The sequence below is a fragment of the Micromys minutus genome (genome assembly GCF_963924665.1).
Source record: "Micromys minutus genome assembly, chromosome: 6".
Taxonomy (NCBI): domain Eukaryota; kingdom Metazoa; phylum Chordata; class Mammalia; order Rodentia; family Muridae; genus Micromys; species Micromys minutus.
Window position 1 is genome coordinate 9645098 of NC_137975.1, and position 22088 is coordinate 9667185.

Consider the following 22088-nt stretch of genomic DNA (forward strand, 5'->3'; position numbering starts at 1 on the left):
AATGGCACGTTCATTCCTATCCTCCACCAAGCATTAATCAGGAAAATGCCAACATAAACTTGTGGAGGAATGTTCTTGATTGAAATTTTTTCTTCTCAGATTATCCTGACCTCTGTCAAGTTTACAACAATTGACAAGGGCAATTGACCCGTGGTCAACATGACACACAAATACATTGCTATAAAATCATAACCTTTCTTTTCTAATTTGTCTTTAAGAAGTCATATAAGTATCAACTTTTTAAAGTTCCATGAATTTTAACAATTCAAAAACTTAAAAGTTTAGTCCTTCACATATCTAAAGTCTCTCCAAAAGTCAAAAATCTCTATTTATACTTCTAATTTAACAAATAAGTCACATTCTTCCTTATTTGAGTAGGGTGCATCTTTTTCCAATAACTCCTCTAATCCTGGAATTTCTACTGTAACTGAGGTTATATCATTACCAGTGGCCTCTTCTATTCTAATGCATACTTCAGCCTTTTGCTATAACCCTTTTAGTATTAAAGTTTCATACCACAAAAGCCTGTACCATCTCGAAAAGTCTTATATATTATCAAGTTTGGTGCCTGCTTGAAATGTAGTTTTGGCTTCTCTGGCCTAAAGTTTGGTGTAGTCCCTCAGCCCTAGCTGACCAGTATCTGTGATCTCAGTGAACCATATGAGAAACCCCCAGAGATCAGAGATCACTACCACAAAATAGCACATAACCAATACTGATAAAGTCTATTCTTCCCTCTAAAATGTAACATGCCAGACCTTCATCATCTTCTTAACTCAAAAATATTTCAGATTCATGTATATAGTCCAATAGACTCAGTCTATATTGATTTGATCCAGCACAAAGTACCAAATGCTTTCAGTAATCACCCTCAATAGTCCAATTTTCGATCTATCCCAACAATATTTCAAAAATCTCCTTCCAATTTCAATTAAAATTCACTCTCTTTTGCTATGATGAATTCTATGACCAAAAGAACTTGAGAAGAAAACAGATTTGGCTTATAGGTCACACAGTCTATCACTGGAAGATAAGGTGGTGTCCCAAGTAAGGGACTTACTTTGACTGATTTCTTGGATAATCCAGCACCACTTGCCCAGGAATAGAACTGTACAATGTTGTCTAGGACTTCCTATAACAATTATTAAGAAAAATCTCCCAAAAAACTTGCTTACAGGTCAATCTAGTAGAGGCATTTTCTCTACTGAAGTGTCCTCTTTCTAGCTTAGCCTGACCTGTGTCAAACAATGAAAAATTGGCAAAGATTGTACATAAAACGTTCTTAAAGAATAAGCAAATACACTTTTAACAGAAGTGTACTCAGTTTTCACAAGTGGAGATCTCTACATACTTGAGCAGTCCCATTATTATGTCAAGCACATTAAGATGCAGGGCAGCAGTCCTGACAATAACGTACATTAAGTGTACTGTAAAATCTATAAAAAATTTCTAATAGTGGGTGGAGGGGACTTGAACAGTGGCACATTTAACTTAAATTTGTCAATTCTTCTCTCTCTCTCTCTCTCTCTCTCTCTCTCTCTCTCTCTCTCTCTCTTTGTGCGTGTGTGTGTGTGTGTGTATGTGTGTGTGTGTGTGTGTGTGTGTGTGTGTAAGTATTTGCCATCATGCCAAGGCACTTTCACAAGTACCTTCTTTCATTCTACCATGTGGCCCCAGGGATTGAATTCAAGTCCTCCAGCTTGTTGGCTCTAAGCATCTTTATGGTCTTAGCTACCTTGGCATCCTTGATATGATGGTTTGCCTCAGGAGACCATTTATGAATATATATATATATATATTTTGTTGCCCTCAGCACTCTACTATTGTTGACTGAATATCTAGTGCTACAAGGAAAAATATCACTAAAATAATAGATAATAAATTTTAAAATCTATTTACAAATCTACAAACACACAATTATTTTAAATATTACTTATTTTCAATATAGTGAAGATCATGGTATGAGTTTTATTTAAGACACATGCTTGCTTTATTTAATCCCACAGGCATTCCCATAAATGTCATTAATATTATTAGGCACCAGTTTTAACCATTGCAACATTTCCCATTGCAAATACTGTCTTAGACTGGTCTGACTTCCTTCCCTTCCCAGAGCCACAGGCAGAGCAGGCACACTGCCATCAGGACTCATGGCATGCTCTCAGAGAGCTGAGCACCCAGAGGAGATGCAGGAGCCTTCTCCATCCTGAGTCCATGGGTGAGCCCACACTCTCTCTCCACTGATTATCTGGGGAGAGACCTCCTGGAACTCTCAGGGTGCAGGGAAATCAGTGCAGTCTGGGATCAAACTGGCCTGGCTTCCACCTGTGCCTAGAGCCACAGGCAGAGTACACACACTGCCATCAGGACTCACAGCCTGCTCACAGAGAGCTGAGCATCAGGAGAGATGCAGGAGCCTTCTCCATCCTGAGCCTATGGGAGAGCACACACTCTTCCTCCACTATCTGGGGAGAGACCTCCAGGAGCACTCTGGGCACAGGTATCATGCTACTGCTTGGGTCTGTGCCCTTCAGCATCCATCTGCAACCAGATCTAGAGCTGGCCAATCACCGTCTAACATAAAAACTGCCCATAGAGAGCTGAACACCCAAGAATGGTCTCCCTCTAAATCCCACGACCCATAGGCACACGGTTAAGGCAAACTCCATTCAACAAGATCAACTAACATCGAAGATAAAAAGTTGGCAAGAGGCAAGCGCAATAATCTAAATAACAGAAACTAAGACAACTTGGAAATATCAGAACCCAACTCTCCCAGCACAACCAGTAGTGTATATAACAACACACATTAAAAAATAAGATTTGGACTTAAAATTGTACCTCATGCAAATGATAGAGGGCTTCAAGGAGCATATGAATAACTCCCTTAAAGAAATAAAAGAGAAAACAGAAAAACAAGTACAAGCACTTGGAGAAACACAGGAAAACACAAGCAAACAGATGAAGGAATTTAACGAAACCATTCAGAATGTAAAAACAGAAAAGGAAACACAAAGAGAGACAACCCTAGATATAGAAAACCTTTAGGATAGAGATTAGGAATATAAATGCAAGCATCAACAAGACAATACAAGAGATGGAAGAAAGAATCTCAGAAGCAGAAGATAACACATAAAGCATTGACATAACAGAGAAAATAAAAATTAAAAAGCTCCTAACCCAAAACATCCATAAAATCCACGACACAATGAGAAAATCACACCTAAGGATAGTAGGTATAGAAGAAAGCAAGGACTCACAACTGGAAAGGCCCAGTAAATATTTTCAGCAAAATTATAGAAGAAAACTTTTCTAACCTAAAGAAAGGCATAACCATGACCATATAAGGAACCGATTGAACACCAAATAGATTAGACCAGAAAAGAAATTCTTCCCAAAACATAATAGTCAAAACAAAGAAAAAGTTCAAAGAAAAGATGAATACTAAAAGCTTTAAGGGAAAAACAACAGGTAACATGTAAAAGCAGACTGATCAGAATTACACCAGAACTTTCAATACAAAGCTAGAAGAAGATCCTTCACTGATATCATAAAGGCAACAGAAATGCTAGCCCAGGTTATTATTTCCAGCAAAACTCTCAATTAACAGAGAAAAAAAGAAAATTTATAGAATATCTGTCCACAAATCCAGCACTATAAAGCTGGAAAGAATGCAATGCAGAAAACTCTCAACAGAGGAATGGATACAGAAACTGCTATACATTTACACAATGGAGTACTACTCATTATTAAAAATAATGACTTCATGAAATTCCTAGGCAAATGGATGGAACTTGAAGCTATGATTCTGAGTGAGGTAACCAAGTTACAAAAGAACATTAATGGTATCTACTTACTGATCAGCAGATACTAGTCCAAAAAGCTCAGAATACCAAAGAAACAATTTACAGAAATTATGAAGCTCAAAAAGAAAGAAGCCAATAAAGTGGATGTCTCAGTCCTTGTTAGAAAGGAGAACATATCACTTATGGGAGGAAATAACGGGGCAAATAGAGGAGTAGGGATTTTAGGAAAGATCATCTAAAGACTTTCTCATCTGGGAATCTCTGCCATATGCAGCAACTAAACCCATATACTATTGCTGATGCCAAGTAGTGCTTATTGTCAGAACTTGATATGGATGCCTCCACAGAGGCTGTAGCAGAGCCATACAGATACAGAGGGGGATGCTTTCAGATAACCATCAAACTGAACAAGGGGAGCCAAATGAAGGAGATAGAGAAAGGACTGAAGAATTTGAAAGGGTCTGAAACCTCATGAAAAGAACAAAATGATCAATTAACCAAACCCACCCAACACAGCTCCCAGGGACTAAATCACCAACCAGTGAGGTCATATGGAGAGAGCCCAATGGTTCCAGGTGCATATGCAGCAGAGGATATTATTCTCTGGCATCAATGAGAGGACAGGACTTTGGTCATTGAGGGCTATTTTTCCCAGTGTAGGAGAACTCCAATGCTCTGAGATGGGAGAGGTGTTTGAAAGAGGGAGCACCTTCATGGAGGCAATGAGAGGGGGAGGGGTAATGGGATTGGCAGTAACAAGATAACATCTGAAATGTAAACACAGAGAATATCCAATAGAAAACATTGTCCTGGCCATTTGCCACCCAGAACAGCTGGAAATCCAGGGATACAATGCAGGCCTTGTGATACTGCTCTGTGAGTAGCCAGGGCACAGAGAGGTATGGGCCAAATGTGCAGAAAACTCTGCCTGCCCGATTGGTTCAGGGGAACAGGAACTCTGCCATAGGGACTTGGTTTGCACCTGGAGGACCCGAGCTTGCTGAACAAACACTCAGGCCATTTGCCACCTAAAACAGCTAATATCCAGGGACACAGGCCAGATACACGGGAGATACAGGAACCAATCACTGACAACAAGACAACATAAAATCACAAACAACAAGATGACAAGGGGAAAGTGAAAGAACTTACACAATGGAAACCAAGACAACCTGGCAACATCAGAACCCAGCTCTCCTATGACAGCAAACAGCAGAATGCCAAACACTCCAGAAAAAGAAGATTCAGACCTGAAATCATACCTCAAGATGATGATGAAGATTCTTAAATGGGAACTGGAGGAAAAGCATAAAGAAATAGAAGCTTTTAAAAAGAACACATGAAAAACACTCAAAGAATCAAAGTACTAGAGGAAAACAGAACCAAAGAGATAAAGGAATTTAAGAAGGAAATGAAAATGGAAATAAAAAAAATAAAGAAAACACTAAAAGAGACAACCCTGGAGGTGGAAAACCAAAAAAAAAAAAAAAAAGAAAAGAAAAAAAAAAAAGAAATCAGGAGTCACAGATGCAAGCATCTCCAACAGACTACAAAAGATGGAAGAGAAGATGACATTGAGAACATAGACAAAACAGTAAGAAAAGATGCAAAAGCCAAAAAGCTCCAAACCCAAAATGTCCAGGAGATCCAGGACAGAATGAGAAGACCAAACCTAAGAACAATAGGAATAGAAGAGGGCAAAGAATATCCATTAAGAGGCACAGTAAATATTTTCAACAAAATCCTAGAATGAAAACTTCCCTACCCTTAAGAATGAGAAGACCATGAGCATAAAAGAAGCCTTCAGAACTCCAAATAGAGTGGAACAGAAAAGAAATTCCTCCTGACACATAATAGTCAAAACGCCAAGTGCTGAAAGCAAAGAAAGAAAACTAAAAGCAGTAAGGGACAAAGGTCATGTAAAACATATAAAGGCAAACCAATCAGAATCATACCCGACTTCTCAACAGAGACTATGAAAGCTAGAAGTTCCTGGACAGACATCATGCAGACCCTAAGAGAACACAAGTGTCAGCCCAAGCTGATATACCCAGCAAAACTCTCAATCACCATAGATGGAGACACCAAGATATTCCAGGACAAAACAAAATTTACACAATATCTGACCACAAACACAATACTACAACAAATTATAGGTGGAAAACCCAATACAATAAGTGAAACTTCATCCGAGTAATAACAAGAAGATACCTAAGCAAGAAAACCAAAAGAAGAAAGACACACAGGAAAAGTTCTACATCTAAAAGCAAAAATAGCAGGAGACAGCAACCATTATTCCTTAATATTTGTTAACATAAATGGACTCAATTCCCCAATAAAAAGACATAGGGTATCAGACTGGATACATAAACAGAATCCAGCATTTTGCTGCATACAGAAAACTCATCTCAGATACAAAGACAGACTCTATCTCAGAGTAAAAGTTTGTGAAAAAACCTTCTAAGCAAACAGCCCCAATAAACAAGCTGGAGTAGCCATTCTAATATCGTATAAAGTAGATTTTCAACCAAAAGTTTCAAAAAAGATAAGGAAAGACACTATTTACTCATAACAGGGAAATTTTGTCAGGAGGATCTCTGAATCCTTAACATATATGTTCCTAATATAGAAACTCTACTAAAACTGAAAAAATACATTGCAAACCACAAAATAATAGTGAGAGACCTCAACACCCCACTCTCTTCAATGGACAGATCCTGGAATCAGAAACTGAACAAGGATGCAGTGAAACTAGCAGAGGTTATGAAGCAATTGGAATTAATAGACATCTACAGAACATTTCATTCTAAAACAAAAGAATACACCTTCTTCCTGGCACCTCATGGCACTTTCTCCAAAATTGACCATATAATCTGTCACAAAATAGGCCTCAATAGATATAATAAGTTTGAAATACTTCCACACATCCTATCAGATCACCATGCTCTAAGGCTGGTCTTTAATAACAACCAAGTCAACAAAAAGCCCATATGCACATGGAAATTACAGATGCTCTATTAAATGATTGCATGGTCAAAGAAGAAATAAAGAAAGAAATTTAGAATTTTCTAGAATTTAATGAAAATGAAAACACAACATACTCAAACCTATGGGAATCAATGAAAGCAGTACTGAGAGAAAAACCTCATAGCTCTGGGTGATTTCAAAAATAAACTGGAGAAAGAAAACACTAGCAACTTGACCAAAAAGTTGAATACTCTAGAACAAAAGGAAGAAGTTACACCCAAGACGAGTAAACAACAAGAAACAAACTCAGAGCAGAAATTGACTAAATAGAAACAAAAAGAACCATTCAAAGAATCAATAAAACCAAGAGTTGGTTCTTTTAGAAAATTAAAAAGATTGAAAAACCCTTAGCCAAACTAACTAGAGGGCAAAGAGAGAGTATCCAAATTAACAAAATAAGAAATGAAAGTGAAGACATAACAACTGAGATTGAGGAAATTCAAGAAATCATCAGATCCTACTACAAAAGCTTATATTCAACAAAGCTGGAAAATCTGGAGGAAATGGATGAATTCCTAGACAGATATTAGATAATAAAGTTAAACAAGGACCAGGTAAACTATCTAAATAATCCCATAAAACTGAAAGAAATAGAAGCAGTCATCAAAATCCTCCCAACCAAAATAAGCTCAGGTCCAGATGGGTTCAGTACAGAATTTGATCACACATTTGTTGATGACCTAATACCAATACTCTCCAAACTATTCCACAAAATAGAGTCATATGGAGCACTATTTAACTCATTTTTTTGAGCCAACAATAACCCTTGTTCCTAAACCACACAAAGACCATACAAAAAAGAGAACTCAGACCAAACTCACTTATGAACATTGATGCAAAAATATTCAACAAAATCCTCGCAAACCAAATACGGGAACACATAAAAATAATCATTCACCATGATCAAGTAGGCTTCTTCCCTGGGATGCAGGGATGGTTTTAATATATGGAAATCCATCAACAAAATTAAACCTACAAACAAACCCAAAGAAAAAAACCACATGGTCATCTCACTAGATGCTGAGAAAGCATTTGACAAAATTTAACACCCCTTCTTGTTAAAAGACTTGGAATAAACAGGAATCCAAGGGACATATCTAAACATAATAAAAGCAATATACAGAAAACTAATTGCTAACATCAAACTTAATGGTGAGAAACTTGAAGCAATCCCACTAAAATCAGGGACTAGACAAGGCTGCCCACTCTTCCCCTCCCTATTCAACATAGTACTGGAAGTCCTGCCCAGAGCAAATAGACAGCAAAAGGAAATGAAAGGGATATAAATTGGAAAGAAGGAAGTAAAAACATCACAGTTTGCCAATGGCATGATAGTGTACATATGTGACCCAAAAAATTCCACCTGAGAACTTTACAGCTGATAAACAAGTTCAGCAAAGGGGCTAGATATAAAATTAACTCAAAGAAATCAGTAGCCTTCCTCTATTCAAAGGACAAACATGTGGATAAAGAAACTAGGGAAAAGATACCCTCCACAATAGTCACAAACAATATGAAATACCTTGGTGTGACTCTAACTAGCAAGTAAAGGACCTTTATGACAAGAACTTGAAATCTCTAAAGAAGGAAATTGAGCAATATCTCAGAAAATAGAAAAATCTCCCATGCTTATGGATTGGAAGAATAAACATTATAAAAATGGTTATCTTACCAAAAGCAATCTACAGATTCAATGCAATACCCATCAAATTGCAACCCAATTTTTTATAGAGCTGGAAAGAGCAATGTGGAATTTCATCTGGAATAACAAAAGAACTAGAATAGCAAAATCCATCCTCAACAACAAAAAAATTATGAGGGAATTACCATCCCTGACCTCAGGCTATATTACAAGTCAATTGTGTTAAAAACTGCATAGTACTGGTACAGAGACAGGCATGTTGATCAATTACATAGAAGAGAATATCCAGAAATGATCCCTTTCATATATGGTCACCTGATTTTTGCCAAAGAAGTTGTAAATATTCAATGGACAAAGGACAGCCTCGTCAATAAATGGTGTTGGTTCAACTGGCACTCAGCATGCAGAAGAATGAAAATAGATACTTTCTTATCTCCTTACACAAAGCACAAGTTTAAGTAGGCCAAAGATCTTCACATAAAACCCAGTTCACTGAAACTAGTAGATGAGAAATTTGGGAAAACCTTAGAACACATAAGCACAGGAGAAAATTTTGTGAACAGAACACCAATTGCTTATGCTTTGAGGTCAAATATAGACAATTGGGACTTAATGCTATTGCAAAGTTTCTGTAAGGTTAAGGACACTGTCAAGAAAACAAAATGGCAGCTAATAGATTGGGAAAAAGTCTTCAACAACCCCACATCTGATAAAGGCCTAATCCAAGGTATACAAAGAACTCAAGAAGTTAGACACCCGAAAGTCAAACAACCCTATTAAAAATGGTGTACAAATCTAAACAAAAAGTTCTCATTTGAGGATTATCAAATGGCTGAGAAGCATCTAAGGAAGTGTTCCACATCCTTAGTCATCAGGGAAATGCAAATCAAAAGAACCCTGAGATTCCACCTCATACCTGTCAGACTGGCTAAAAACAAAAATCCAGATGACAGCAGATGCTGGCAAGGATGTGGAGAAAGAGGAACACTTCTCCAGTGTTGGTGGGATTGCAAACTTTTACAACCATTCCAGAAATCAGTTGGTTGGTTCCTGAGAAAATTGGACATAGTACTACCTGAAGACCCAGTTATTCCACTTCTGGATAAATATATTCCAGAGAAGCTCCAACATACAGCAAAATACATGCATCACAATGTTCATTGCAGCTCTATTTATAATAGCCAGAACCTGGAAAGAACTCAGATGTCCTTCAGTACATGAATGGAAAAAAGAATATAGTATATTTACACAATGGAGTACTTCTCACCTATCAGAAATGATGACTTTATGAAATTCTTAAGAAAATGGATGTATTTAGCGAATATCATCCTAAGTGAGGTAACCCAGTCACAAAAGAACAGCCGTAATATGTAGTCACTGATAACTGGATACTAACTTCAGGAAGCTCTGAACACCCCAGAAACAACTCACAGACTATATGAAGTTAAAGAAAAGCAAAGGCAAAAAATGAAAAATCATTACGCTTAATCTTTACACACCAAGAACACTTTGACTATTTCCAGGTTACATCTTGTTTTACATGTACTTTGTGCTCATTGTAACTAGTAAGATTTTAATGCATATTTTCAAACCTTTAAAAAAAATCAAGTACTGACAAAAAATGTACTCATACACTTTTATGCAAAAATGCTTTTAAAATCTGTACATTCATCTTTGCTTCTTAAAATAAAGTTCTCCAATTAAAAAAAGCAAATAAAGAAAATACTGTCTTATTTAATTCATTTATCACTGGGCTCTATAGAAATAAATTGAGTTCTGGTTCTCATCGATTTAACACTCTCCTTTCACAGATACTAGTTATATATTCAACATCAAACTTACTTCCTTAATTTCCACATTTATAATGTGTCAGAAACTCAGGAATTTTATAGAGGGGATTATGTTCAGTCTTTATTGAACATTAATCACATTATATAAATCATGTCTAAGCTATTTTTAAAAATGTTATACTATCTTAAACTAAAATATCAATAGAATGTAAAATTCACTAAATGTGCTTCAAATGATATTTATAATTCCTCCCTGGGAAAACAAAACCTATTTGAGCACCTTTTGTCTCTTGTCATAACAGAAAAAGTTGGATGAGTAGTATCATCGACACACATGGCTGAATTTACCATTTCACTGAAACAAACAATTTGGAAATATTAGCCATAATTAAAACTAGATGCAGGAGTAGAGCCAGAATGCCAGTTTTTGACATGTCTAATTATAAAAGTGTGTTTCCTTTTTCAATTTATTGTTATAAAAGAAAGAAAAATAATAGTGTATATGCCCATATTTAATATGGTTTTATAAATTGTTAATAACATAAGCATTTGAACATATATTCAAACATCTGACAAAGGCTTTTATTTTATTAACTACAAAGTAGAAGATTGAACTGCAGGCCATATGTCCACAAGAAATACCCCGGTATTGAGCAGATGGTAAGCCAACATCTGCATGGCTGAAAGTGTCTGCTTCATATATTTAACATAACCCGCACGGATATAACTTTCTTGGTAAAGGCAAAAATATTGCTTTTGAACTTTTCCCAAAATTGCACTACTAGCCAGGTGTGCTGGTCATTGTGAATAAGCATGAATTATGCCTACAAACTGATAACAGAGTTTTACAAGGTAAAAACAATGGCAAGAACCTTATGAAGGAAAGTTATTTCCTTCAAAGGTTGTTCTTTGTGTTCCACACTTAGCCAGAGAACTTTGAGAAAGAATTAGGAACACTGTTTCCTTCTTTGGGAAGAAGAGAAACATCATATCCATATAAACTCCAGTTTACCACACCTTTTTCCATGCAAATAGGTGCTTACAGATCTAAGAAGTCTACTATAAAAAACATTTTCTTCACTGCTGTCCATAAGAAAATAAACTTATTATTAGCTCAAAAGGAGCCTGTGGCAGAATAAGTGTTTCAATATATTGATAGACATATCATCAATCACAAAACATAATTCATGAATGTTACTGAGATGGACTTTAAATTATGTTCTTGTTTTTCTTTGTTTTTTGTATTTGTAGTATATGTGTGTGTGTGTGTGTGTGTGTGTGTGTGTGTGTGTGTGTGATTGTGTGTATGTGTGTGCATTCATGTGTGCAAGCACATGCATGTGGAGACCAGGAGTCAGTAGCAGATTTATTTCTCAATTGATCTTAAAAATGTGGCACACTCTAGTTGCTAGTCTAGACAGTGAAGACCAGGGTTCTTTCTGTCTCTGCTTCCCCAGATCTGGGATGAAATAAGCACGGAACCCCACAAAGGATTTAATGTAGATGCTGAAGAACCAAACTCACTTTCTCATACTTGTGCAGCAGACATTTAACCAACTGAGCCATGTCCCAATCCCTAAGTCATATGCTCGTATAACACAGAGTCCCCACAAGTACAAACCCCACAGGGCATTTTTCTTCTGTGCTTTACAAAGACAATATCACTGAATAACATGGGGATACAGAAACAGTGTTGGGTGTTCTGATTAGTTTGCTTAACCATCAGGTTCAGTGTCTCAAAAAAAAAAAAAAAATCGAAGAAGGGAAGGCATACATTTTCTCCAGAATCAACATGAATTCACATCTACACCTATGCACATACACACAAAAATGAATTTGTGTCTTTCTAAAATCAACAAGAAGCAGATTGTGTAGTTTCTTAACATCCCTCACCCATTGTTGGATACAAAAAAAAAAAATATCAGTGAGCAGGTATTACAGCTACTCCCAGTAATTGACTAAATATTTGAAAAAAAATGCTTTCTTCTCTTCCTTCTTTTCCCAGAGATTTCAGCTCTTTTTGATTCTGGCACGTCTGTAACATACATGTTTCAAGAGCCGTACCCAGTGACCAAGAACACAAGCCTTTCCTCTTCTGCTATCTACGCAGATACAACTGCATTTAAGGAAACCATCATGCTGAGTTTCATGACAGCGAGAGCCCCTACCCTTTTGCTCTACCTCAATTTCTCTTCTCAGAATTTTCTGGCTATCCTACTGTCCAGGAATGGTGAGTGTTCATGATGTAAAGCCATTAGGCCAGACTTGCCTGGAAGGACAGCTTATACTCTTCAGTACCCCACAGTGCCTCAGAGCTGGGAAACCTCAGCCCAACCTTCCTTCCACTTTATCTTTATTAGCCATAATTGGTATTCTGGGACAGTGACAATTTGCCACTAAAGTCTAAACCATTGATGTTAATTTGGCTTAATTGTGTTACAGTAATTATTTATTATTTGTTCCATGCTGAAATACATTATGTGTAAAAGATCATAAGCAGATCTGAATTTCAGGAGGATACTTGCCTGGCATTGGGGGGCTAGTAAAGCATAAATACTGGCTGATTTTATAAATGGGTATTGTCTTCAAGACAAATACAATGTAAGAGCTATAATACTGTGTAACACAGCCTCATTTTTGAGAATTTTATTTTTTTCATAAGGACATGAAATTATATATATAATGCAGTTACTGACTACGGAGCTGTACTATTCACCACTTGGTAATCGTAGATGCAAAGCATTGTATTCCTGGACAGATCACACCAAGCAAGCAAAGTTCTCATGGGGGAGGTCGTTAATGAAAGAGGTGCCCTTGAAAGAGGAATGAGGGAAAGAAATGAGAGAGAAAGCTATGGGTCAGGGTCTTTTATCCAGGCTGTGACATTGGTAACACAGTTGGAAGCACAGGTAATTTCTCAGGGCCAGCTTTGACACAGGATTGAAGTCCTCAACTGGAAGCAGGGATATCCATAAGGCACATAATAGATAAACACAGACTAACTTTTTAGTACAGGGATTTTTTTCAAAGCTTAAAGTCTCTCTCTCTCTCTCTCTCTCTCTCTCTCTCTCTCTCTCTCTCTCTCTCTCTCTCTCTCTCTCTCTCTCTCTCACACACACACACACACACACACACATACACACACAAACACACATGCTCTCATACTCTCTAAGTCACTCGCTTGCTCTCTAGCTCACACACACACTAACTTTTTTCTTGCCGGAGGCTTTTATTGATACTCTCAATGCAGGTAGAAAATAGAAGACACTGTATAATTATTGCCCAATGAAATTCAGAAGAATAACCACATTCCACAAAGAATTAAGAATTACAATTGTTCCCCAAAATTTTAAGCTTTCCCTATTCCCAGGCCTGTTTCCAAAATGATAGTAAGTGCAATGTGCTCATTATTTAAACCTTAACTTTTAACTTATTATACTTCAGAGATCAGAGCTCTGAGGTCAGCTACTGGCATTTTCCTGTGAAGCTCTAATGATACATGACATGAGCAAATCTGCCAGGAAGGAGCCAGAAAGAGTGAAGTTAGCCCTTAACTCACTAATTCTGATAGCTTTCTGTTCCTGTGCATTGCACACAATCACTTTCCTAAGAAACTCAGCATTTTGACTTAATTTTAGTAGTGTATAATTTTCTGCATTCTATACTTTCTTATCCAGGAACCTCTCTCAAAAGTTGTGTGAAAATTGTTCCTTAACTTCAATAACGTTTTCCTTTCTTGGCATTTCAGTGTTGGCTCTAAATCATGTTCTAATAACTTCTTCAAACTTGTTTTAAAGTCAAGCATTAATCTGGAACTACCATTATCCAGTTATTATATTTTTTCCAAGATGAGATCTCACAGCATGTACAAAAGGACTGTGCTGTGCTGTGCCCCTGTGCCTCGATTTCCAATTGTTTAAGAATCATTACATTAAGGAGCATCTAGTTTCACAGAATCCACCAGAGCAGAAGGAGAAAGAAATAGGAAAATCAGATATACTAGAATAATTATGCACATCAAAGCCAACTGAAACTAGTCACACACAATTGAAATTTATACAGCCGTTTTCCAGAGCTAAGGCTAGTTGAAATGGGAACAACTGTTTTTTATAAAGAATTGCTGAGGGCTTCTGAGATGTCGCCATCCCAGCCTACTGCTGGCAGTCTCTGTCATGGTGTGCTGTCCCTAGCAGTGAGTAGTTAGATTTCTGAAGCAATCTAGCTAGAAAGAAGTCTATGACAGAAAACCCTCAGAATCACGTAACTTGAGTTGATAAGGGGCTCACAAGGACTGAACTATTTTCCAGGGAACCTGCATGGGAATAGCCTACTAAGTCCTCCACACATAGGTTACAGTGATGTAACTTGATTTTTAAAATGGAAGCAGGAGCTGTAACTGACTCTGTTGGCTGCTTTTCTAACTCTTTCCCTCTACTGTGTTTCCCTCTCTATCCTTAATAGATGAGTAGGTGCCTGGTCTTACTGGAACTTTATATGTATGCATGCTGGTTGATATCCATTAATGTCTCATTTTTATAAAGACAAACAATGGGGGGGATGGAGGGGATAGGAAGGAGAGAGAATGAACTGGGAAGAGAAGAGGGAAGGTAGGAGGGAGGAGAGGGGGAAGAAGAAACTATCATTAAAATGTAAAATAAATTATATTAAAATTAAGAAAAGAAGAAGAAACCCAAGTGTTTAAATTTCACCTACAAATCAAATGGCTTCAGTAACATTAAATTCCTTGTCAATAGTGGCTGTCAGATAATAATTAAGTGACTATTTGCTGAGAAAATGATGATAGTGTAAAGTACGTGAGAGACATAGTAACTGGCAGGAGTTAAGCATTTTCCTTAGTCTTATTGTGAGTTTCTTTGTTCCTTCTTGCATTGTCCTCCATGAGTGCCTATCAAAACTTTCTTTGCTGAACTTGAAGTATTCCTAGAGGAATTAAAATTTTATGTCTTCAGTGAGATTCTACTATATTTTATACCATTAAGCCATTGACCTGATTAACAGTGATCAGAAACTAGGAAGCAGTGTGCTATTGTGCCCAGAGTAGTAGCTCCTATCTAGAAGTGCAGTCAGGAAGCCAACATTCAGTGCCATTCGGCTATGCAGCAAGTTCAAGATCAGAATAGGCTAACAGATAGTATCTCCCAAAAAGAAAATGTAGTTGTCTCCTGTTTTGGAAGTTAGGGATTCTCACAAATTGAAGATTTTTACCCAAAAATCTTTTGTAATCAGGATCTACTCACAAGCATATTTGGTAGAATCAACAGTTTGTATTAGAAATCATCTAACCTTGTTCAGATTTTAAGATAATGATAAGAATTTAATAGTGATGAAGAAATGGCCAGCTTAAAATGATCTTATTTGGTCTCTTAGGAAGATGGAATCTTCACTTCCAGTACTTAGTGGTAAGAAGCTAAGGTGCAGAATAAGAAGGATAAAATTTGTAAACACCCAGCCAAGTTCTCCTCTTGTAGATACATTTTACATAGTTAATCATGCCAGAGGTGAGAAGATGTCTGCGAGTCAAAGCCTTGTGCATGAGTTGAAAAGTAGTCAACCACAAATAAAATGTATACAGCCATTTTTCAGGGCTAAGGTTAAGAAAAATAGGAACAAATGTTTTATACAAATATCTGCTAAAGGCTACTGTGATGTCTTCATCCCAGGCTACTACAGGTATTTTCTTATTTCAGATGGTAGGTCCCCTGGAGGGATGTGTTTCCTGCTTCTCAGGGTCCCAGACGCCAACACCAATTCCTTGTCAAGGGGCTGCTGCTAGCATTGTCTGTTTGCTTGTTTTTTTTGTTTGTTTTAGTATTGTTATTTCCAGTTCTAGACTTGGACTTGCTTAGCCAAAACTGTTGCTGTCTTTTCAAATCAGAACATGGCCAGGTATTAAACAGAGAAAACCATTGTTGTTGCTGAGATGTATGTAAGCCCCTCCCCATACATATCCATGGGCTTAAAAGATGTCAGGGGTTATTATAAGGTAAAGGAGTTCTTAGAAGATGCAGCCCTAGATTTTTGAGTCCCAGAAAACTACTCAGAAACTTAGCAATTGGAGGAAGGAGGCTTTAAATGATAGCAGCTTGTCAAGAGAAGTGGGGGTGATCTGAGCATACCCTTGATCTCAACATTTCAATGTGCTTCTGTATGCTTGTAAATGAGTGCAGCACGGGGGAGGGGCATGCATACATGTTTGTGTGTGCATGCATTTGGAGGCTGGCATATAACCAGTGGTACCATCCTCAGGAATGCTCTCCACTTTTCTGATCTCTCTTTTTGTCTAGGAGGTCACCAATTAAGATTGTCTGGCTGGCCAGTAGGCTCTAAGATTCTATCCTTCTTTACCTCCAGGATACTGATGTTCTATGTCAACACACTTGGAATCAAGCTCAGGTCCTTAATCTTATAAAGTATGTACTATATCAACTAAGATATCAACACAGCAGGACATTTTGCTGAATAACAGTTTTTCATTTCCCATAATAACAATTTATTTTTCTTCAAAATTATCATTTGTCAAATGTTCCTGAAGCCATTTCTATGTGGAAGGAACTATTTAATATATCAGAAACAGGATGAGCATCAGGCTCTGCCATTCAGAATCTACCTTTAATATAAAAATACATATTATTAAAAGTTTCTCATAGGCATATAGTTTGTACAGATTGAATACAGTTAGACTATCTGCCAGGGAACATATGGATATTAGGAGAGGTGAACAAAGTTGACCACATTTATACTGGAAGGGAAAGTTATGAAATGTTCCCCAAAGAGTGATGTTTTAATCACTAGAAAGAAACCAGTATTCTCTTCGCAAATGAAATTTTAATTAAAATGTTTTAAGTGACTTCTACTTATTGTATTGTGTTATTTTCACTGTATATTATAAAAAAATGTACATATATATACATACATACATACATACATATATATATATATATATATATATATTAGTGAATAATTTTCTTCTTCCTTTGCTCTGATAAACTGGGTTATCAAAACAATGAGAAAAGGGTAGTAGTTTAATGATGTTGTCTATCATGGAGGCAAAGAATGCAGGAAGGAGCTGAAGGTAGCCAGAAAGCAGAGAGAGATAGATGTTGCTGCTCAGCTTAATTCCTCCTTTTTATCCTGTCTAGATTCCCAGGTCATGGGATGGTGCTGCCCACATTTAGGGTAGGTTTTGTTTTTAACTTCAATTAAGCTATTCCAGATAAACCCTTACAGGTTTTCCACGAGGGTTATCTCTTTAGTTATTGTAGATAGTGTCAAGTTGACAATCAATATTAATGATTGAACTGTAATTATATGATTCCCTCATGCAATTATTTCAATTGGTCTTTTTTTCGTTCCTTGTGGGTTAAAATAGACACGTAAAATTAGAAGATGCACAAAAGAGGGAACCAATCTATGCTGAAATTCATCCAGTACAACATCCAAATGATGCTTCCAGGTCACCTTCCTTTGTGGTTGTTCATCTGCCTCTGGCACTGAGTGACTCCTGTGCCTTTGGCTCAGCAGTTCTCCTTTATCAATTTTTTGAGCAGAGACATTTATAAGATCCTCAGCCTAAATTTCTGATTTCCCACACATCAAAAGAAATAATTATGACCTGAGATATGTGATATTTTGCATGTACTTACTCAAGAAAAAAAAGAGAAGAAAAGAGCAAGACATGAAATGTCTCCAAAGTTCAAAACCTATCAGCTGCCAGGCAGGGTCAAGTTGACAATAGGATGTCCTCATTCTCACTGTTTTCTCTCAAAGAAGCACATCAAAGGTCACAGTTGCCTCTAGTAACTTCTGGGTCAACAATATATGTCTGAGTTCCTCTGAGCAGAAAGAATTCTGAAGCACAGAGCTGTAGAAGGATGTCCCAGAATAGTTTTGTTGTTGTGGCTGTTTGTTGTTGTGGTTGTGGTTGTTGTTTTGTTTTGCTTTGCATTGCTTTGCTTTTTGGAAGGGTAGGAAATGTTATGCACCATAGAGTTAATCTACAGTGCTAAGTGGTGGGTCTGATCAGGGGAAAAAACATGTGGGTAGAATAAGATTCTTACATTCCCTCCCTTCTCTTCATTGTTGCAATGAAAACTACTTTAGATATTGTTATGAACAGAATTTTGCCCCTACTTCCCAGACTAGGTATTGAAGTCCTGATTTCTCCCTCTTAGATTTGGAGTAAGAGAGGAATACATCAAAGAGGTCATGGAGTTTTAAGCCCTGATACTAAAGAAGACACTGGTGGGCTTTATATTCTCTCTTCCCTTGAGATGTAGGAACACATTTGGGAAGTCAGCTTCAAGAAGAAAAGATGAGTTCTCCCTTCAGGAGGAAAAACTAAAAGGGTCCATATTGGATTTATAGTTTCTAGAAGCAAAATAAAATTAGAGAAAGAAAAGAAGGAAGGAAGGAAGAAAGAAAGAAAGAAGGAAGGAAGGAAAGGAAGAAAGAAAGAAAGAAAGAAAGAAAGAAAGAAAGAAAAGAAAAAAGAGAGAAAGAAAGACGGAAAGAGTTTTAAAACTATGTCAAGGCTTACTCAGTACATAGTATTTTATTTTAACCTTTTAACCAAAGACAAAACAAAAAAATGTATTTGTACATACCTCATAGACAGTAATTCACAAGTAAAGATGAAACAAAATAATGTATACATATATATCTTCAGTAGCTACAGTGAATAATAAGTTTCAAGTTACACTTTTTATTGTGCACACCTAAAATGTACCAGATACTGAACTATATATAAAAGAAAATTAAATATAAAATTATTGACTTTCAGAAAATTTATGAAATAAATAACTGTATTGGTTTTATTTTAATAATGGCACCATTGAGCCAAATGTTTTTGCCTACAGAGTGTGTCCTGGTTGAAATATGTATTCAGCCTCCAGTGGGAGGACAGGTCACCCAGCTACCAAGTATATGAAGTCCCCATAGAGTACTGGAGAAGATTTTATAACCAAAGTTAAAGTTAGCCACTTAAGGTCAGAAAAGACAGTAAAAGGGAAAGATAATAGAGTGAAATGTCAACATAAAAAGAGAGATCCCATTTCCAAATGATAACAGATATTTTACTCTGGAGCCAGTAATGGATGACCAAGGTGACAGAACATAGATTAATCAGAAAACACAGATTTGGGGCACCTCAAACTTTATGTTCCCATGTGAAATGGTTTAATGAAGTTTTTTGGTACCAGAAAAAAGAAACCACAAATTAAGGCACTTCTCAAATACATTTGGGAATTCTTAGGTAGCATGATTGTTAAAGCAGATATACTAACACAACTCTCCTACTTTTGATTAGTGGGAAGTCATGATCTCTTAAGTTCATATAAAAGATTTCATTTTATATTAAATGAAATCTGTCATAAAGATGTTTACTCAAACACAAAGATGTTGGCTTTTGAAGGTGTTAGAGGCATTCCATGAAAAAGTGTAAAAAGTTTCCAGGAGATATGCTTCTTCTAAGAAACATTTTTATAAAAAGAAGAAAGATTTGTCATTATAGCATGTAATTTTCCAATCAGTGCTTGCCCCAAAGGAAGCAATGTTTTCTGGGATTGTCTCCTGTTCTCATAGAGAACACGCTCCCTAGAGCTGCACGTTCCAAGTCAGAATCACACTTTCAAACAACTGGCAAAACGAAGATGTTCAGGATGAGAATTTAGTGTTAGAATGAGTCAACTCACCTGCATAGGGCCGCTAATGAGACTCAAAATGACTTCAATTTTGGATAACTCCTTACAAGTTTCTCCAGAGGGTCTTAGCTTAAAGAGGGACAATCTGAAGGTAAATGTACAGTGATTTACTACAGGTCTCTAGCTGTCTAGGTGATAATAGTGTCCCAAGATTATAGTAGTCACTCTGGTAAGAAGTTATGTCTCCTTCCTGGTGTGTGAATGAACAAAGTCTTCTTAATGAACTTTGGTATGCACAGCAGAGGTTGGATGTTATTGTCCCTCAGAGAATTCTCTGTAAAGTTCCATTTGGCAACCTCTGGTGTATGTGCAGCGGTAGAGTTACTGGTTCTGTCTGTTGATCAGATATTCTGTGGTTATATTTTCTAAAATCCTCTGGGTCTTCTCACTTTTGCACTTTCCCAGTTTAAACAGTTATCAAGAAATATTTTTAGGACTAAACATTTTTTTCAAGCAAGTTTGCATAGATACCAGTATAGTGCGGGCCTCTAATTATTATTCCCCATGATGCTCAGCTGTTGGGAAAGAGCAGAGCTACTGGAGGCACCCATATTTTACCTATAGATGTGAGGTGATTGTGTTGGCCATGTGTCTCACTGAAGGTTTGGGTGACTAATGAGATCCTGGTCATAAAGGCTCAGATGAAAGATGTAGGATAAATATAAAATAGAGCTATTACAGAATATATAAAAATATGGATTCATACTGACCTTTTTATACATAAAAATATCATGTGGTGCAGAAAATCAACAAAAATATAGTGTCTTCAAAGTGCCTAGGGATATGACTCAGTAAGTGTTTGCCAGACAAGCAAAAGGACCAGAGCTTTAACCTAGCCCATGACATGTGACTATAACCACTGTGCTAGAAGTCAGAGACAGGTGAATTTCTGGAAACCACTAATAAAGTGTTTTTTTTTTCCATTTGATGAATACTGGGTTGAGGGAGAGAGAGAGAGAGAGAGAGAGAGAGAGAGAGAGAGAGAGAGAGAGAGAGAGAGAGAGAGAGAGAGAGACAGAGAGAGAATGTTGTCTTTATGATAAAAGACAAGGTGGGTGAACTTTGAGGAAGACACAGCTGCTGCCTTTCATGTAGTGCAAGCACATGTGCAAGCTCATACATACACACAAACCTGTCCAAAACCCACATTAACATGTACATATAACATATACAACATATGTTTAGAAAAATCTATAAATCCATGAGAAAATTCATGGTTCTTTAATCTGAAAATCAGAAATTTTAAGAAGGAAGCTTTGGAAGTTTGTTAAAAAAGATTTTTAAGTCTATGATGTTGGAAAATAGGCTCTGAAAAAAATGTCCAGAGTCTTGAACAGGGATGAGTGGAATTGAGACAAGGTGCAAGAGCAGCTAATACGGCAGCACAAACCTCTATATGTTCAACACAGGATGTCTAATATCTAAAGTAATTTTCATGATGATCAGATGTGGAAGAAGGTAGTAACAGGCATAATTGAAAATACTTCATGAAATGGAAGCAGTAAAAAAAAAAATGACATTCATTGTTACGCAGCTCAGAAAGTTAGAGCTATAACACATCTAAACAAAGTCCAGAGACTAAGTGTAAAGACTGAATCTAAATGGAGGAAAGAACTTGTCAACAGAAACACAGATGCTCAAGAGATGGTAAAAGAACTATGTTCACAATTCTAAGTCAAAATGCCTTCCAAGATGAAATTATAGATGTGTGATATTGCTGTTTGAGCCTTCCTTAGGACATTTACAGGTATGTCCCCTTATGTGTAAAACACATGCCCAGAGTTAGCATCTTAAAACAGCAAACATCATGTCACGTCATTCTGAAAGCAACTGAAATTTCATTAATTGTAAAATACCAGCTCTAGTCTCCAAATAGTTCAGACCCTTATTCTGAGATGTTGGAATATGAAAGGTCCCAGAGTTTGCTTTTGAGACCTCTCCTTTACCGCTCACAGGAAAATTCAGCTTCCTGCTCTTTAATAATAGTCATCAGAAATATCAGCTTTGTCCCACAGGGGAAAGCAATACCAAAGAACACACAACACAACTGGAAGACATTCAGTGTGATAGAATGACACACGGGAGAACATTAGGGTACAGGAAT

General features: G+C 36.9%; 1 protein-coding gene across 1 annotated transcript in view; it reads left to right on the forward strand.

The window, feature by feature from the left end:
* Window positions 1–22088, forward strand: part of LOC308421694 (contactin-associated protein like 5-1-like) — a gene marked incomplete at both ends in the record, with an annotated part of 497826 nt that overhangs the window by 370427 nt on the left and 105311 nt on the right. Inside the window, one exon of the mRNA XM_080918133.1 lies at window positions 12271–12499. Coding sequence (XP_080774259.1) covers window positions 12271–12499 — 229 coding nt within the window. The remainder of the gene's footprint in view (window positions 1–12270; window positions 12500–22088) is intronic.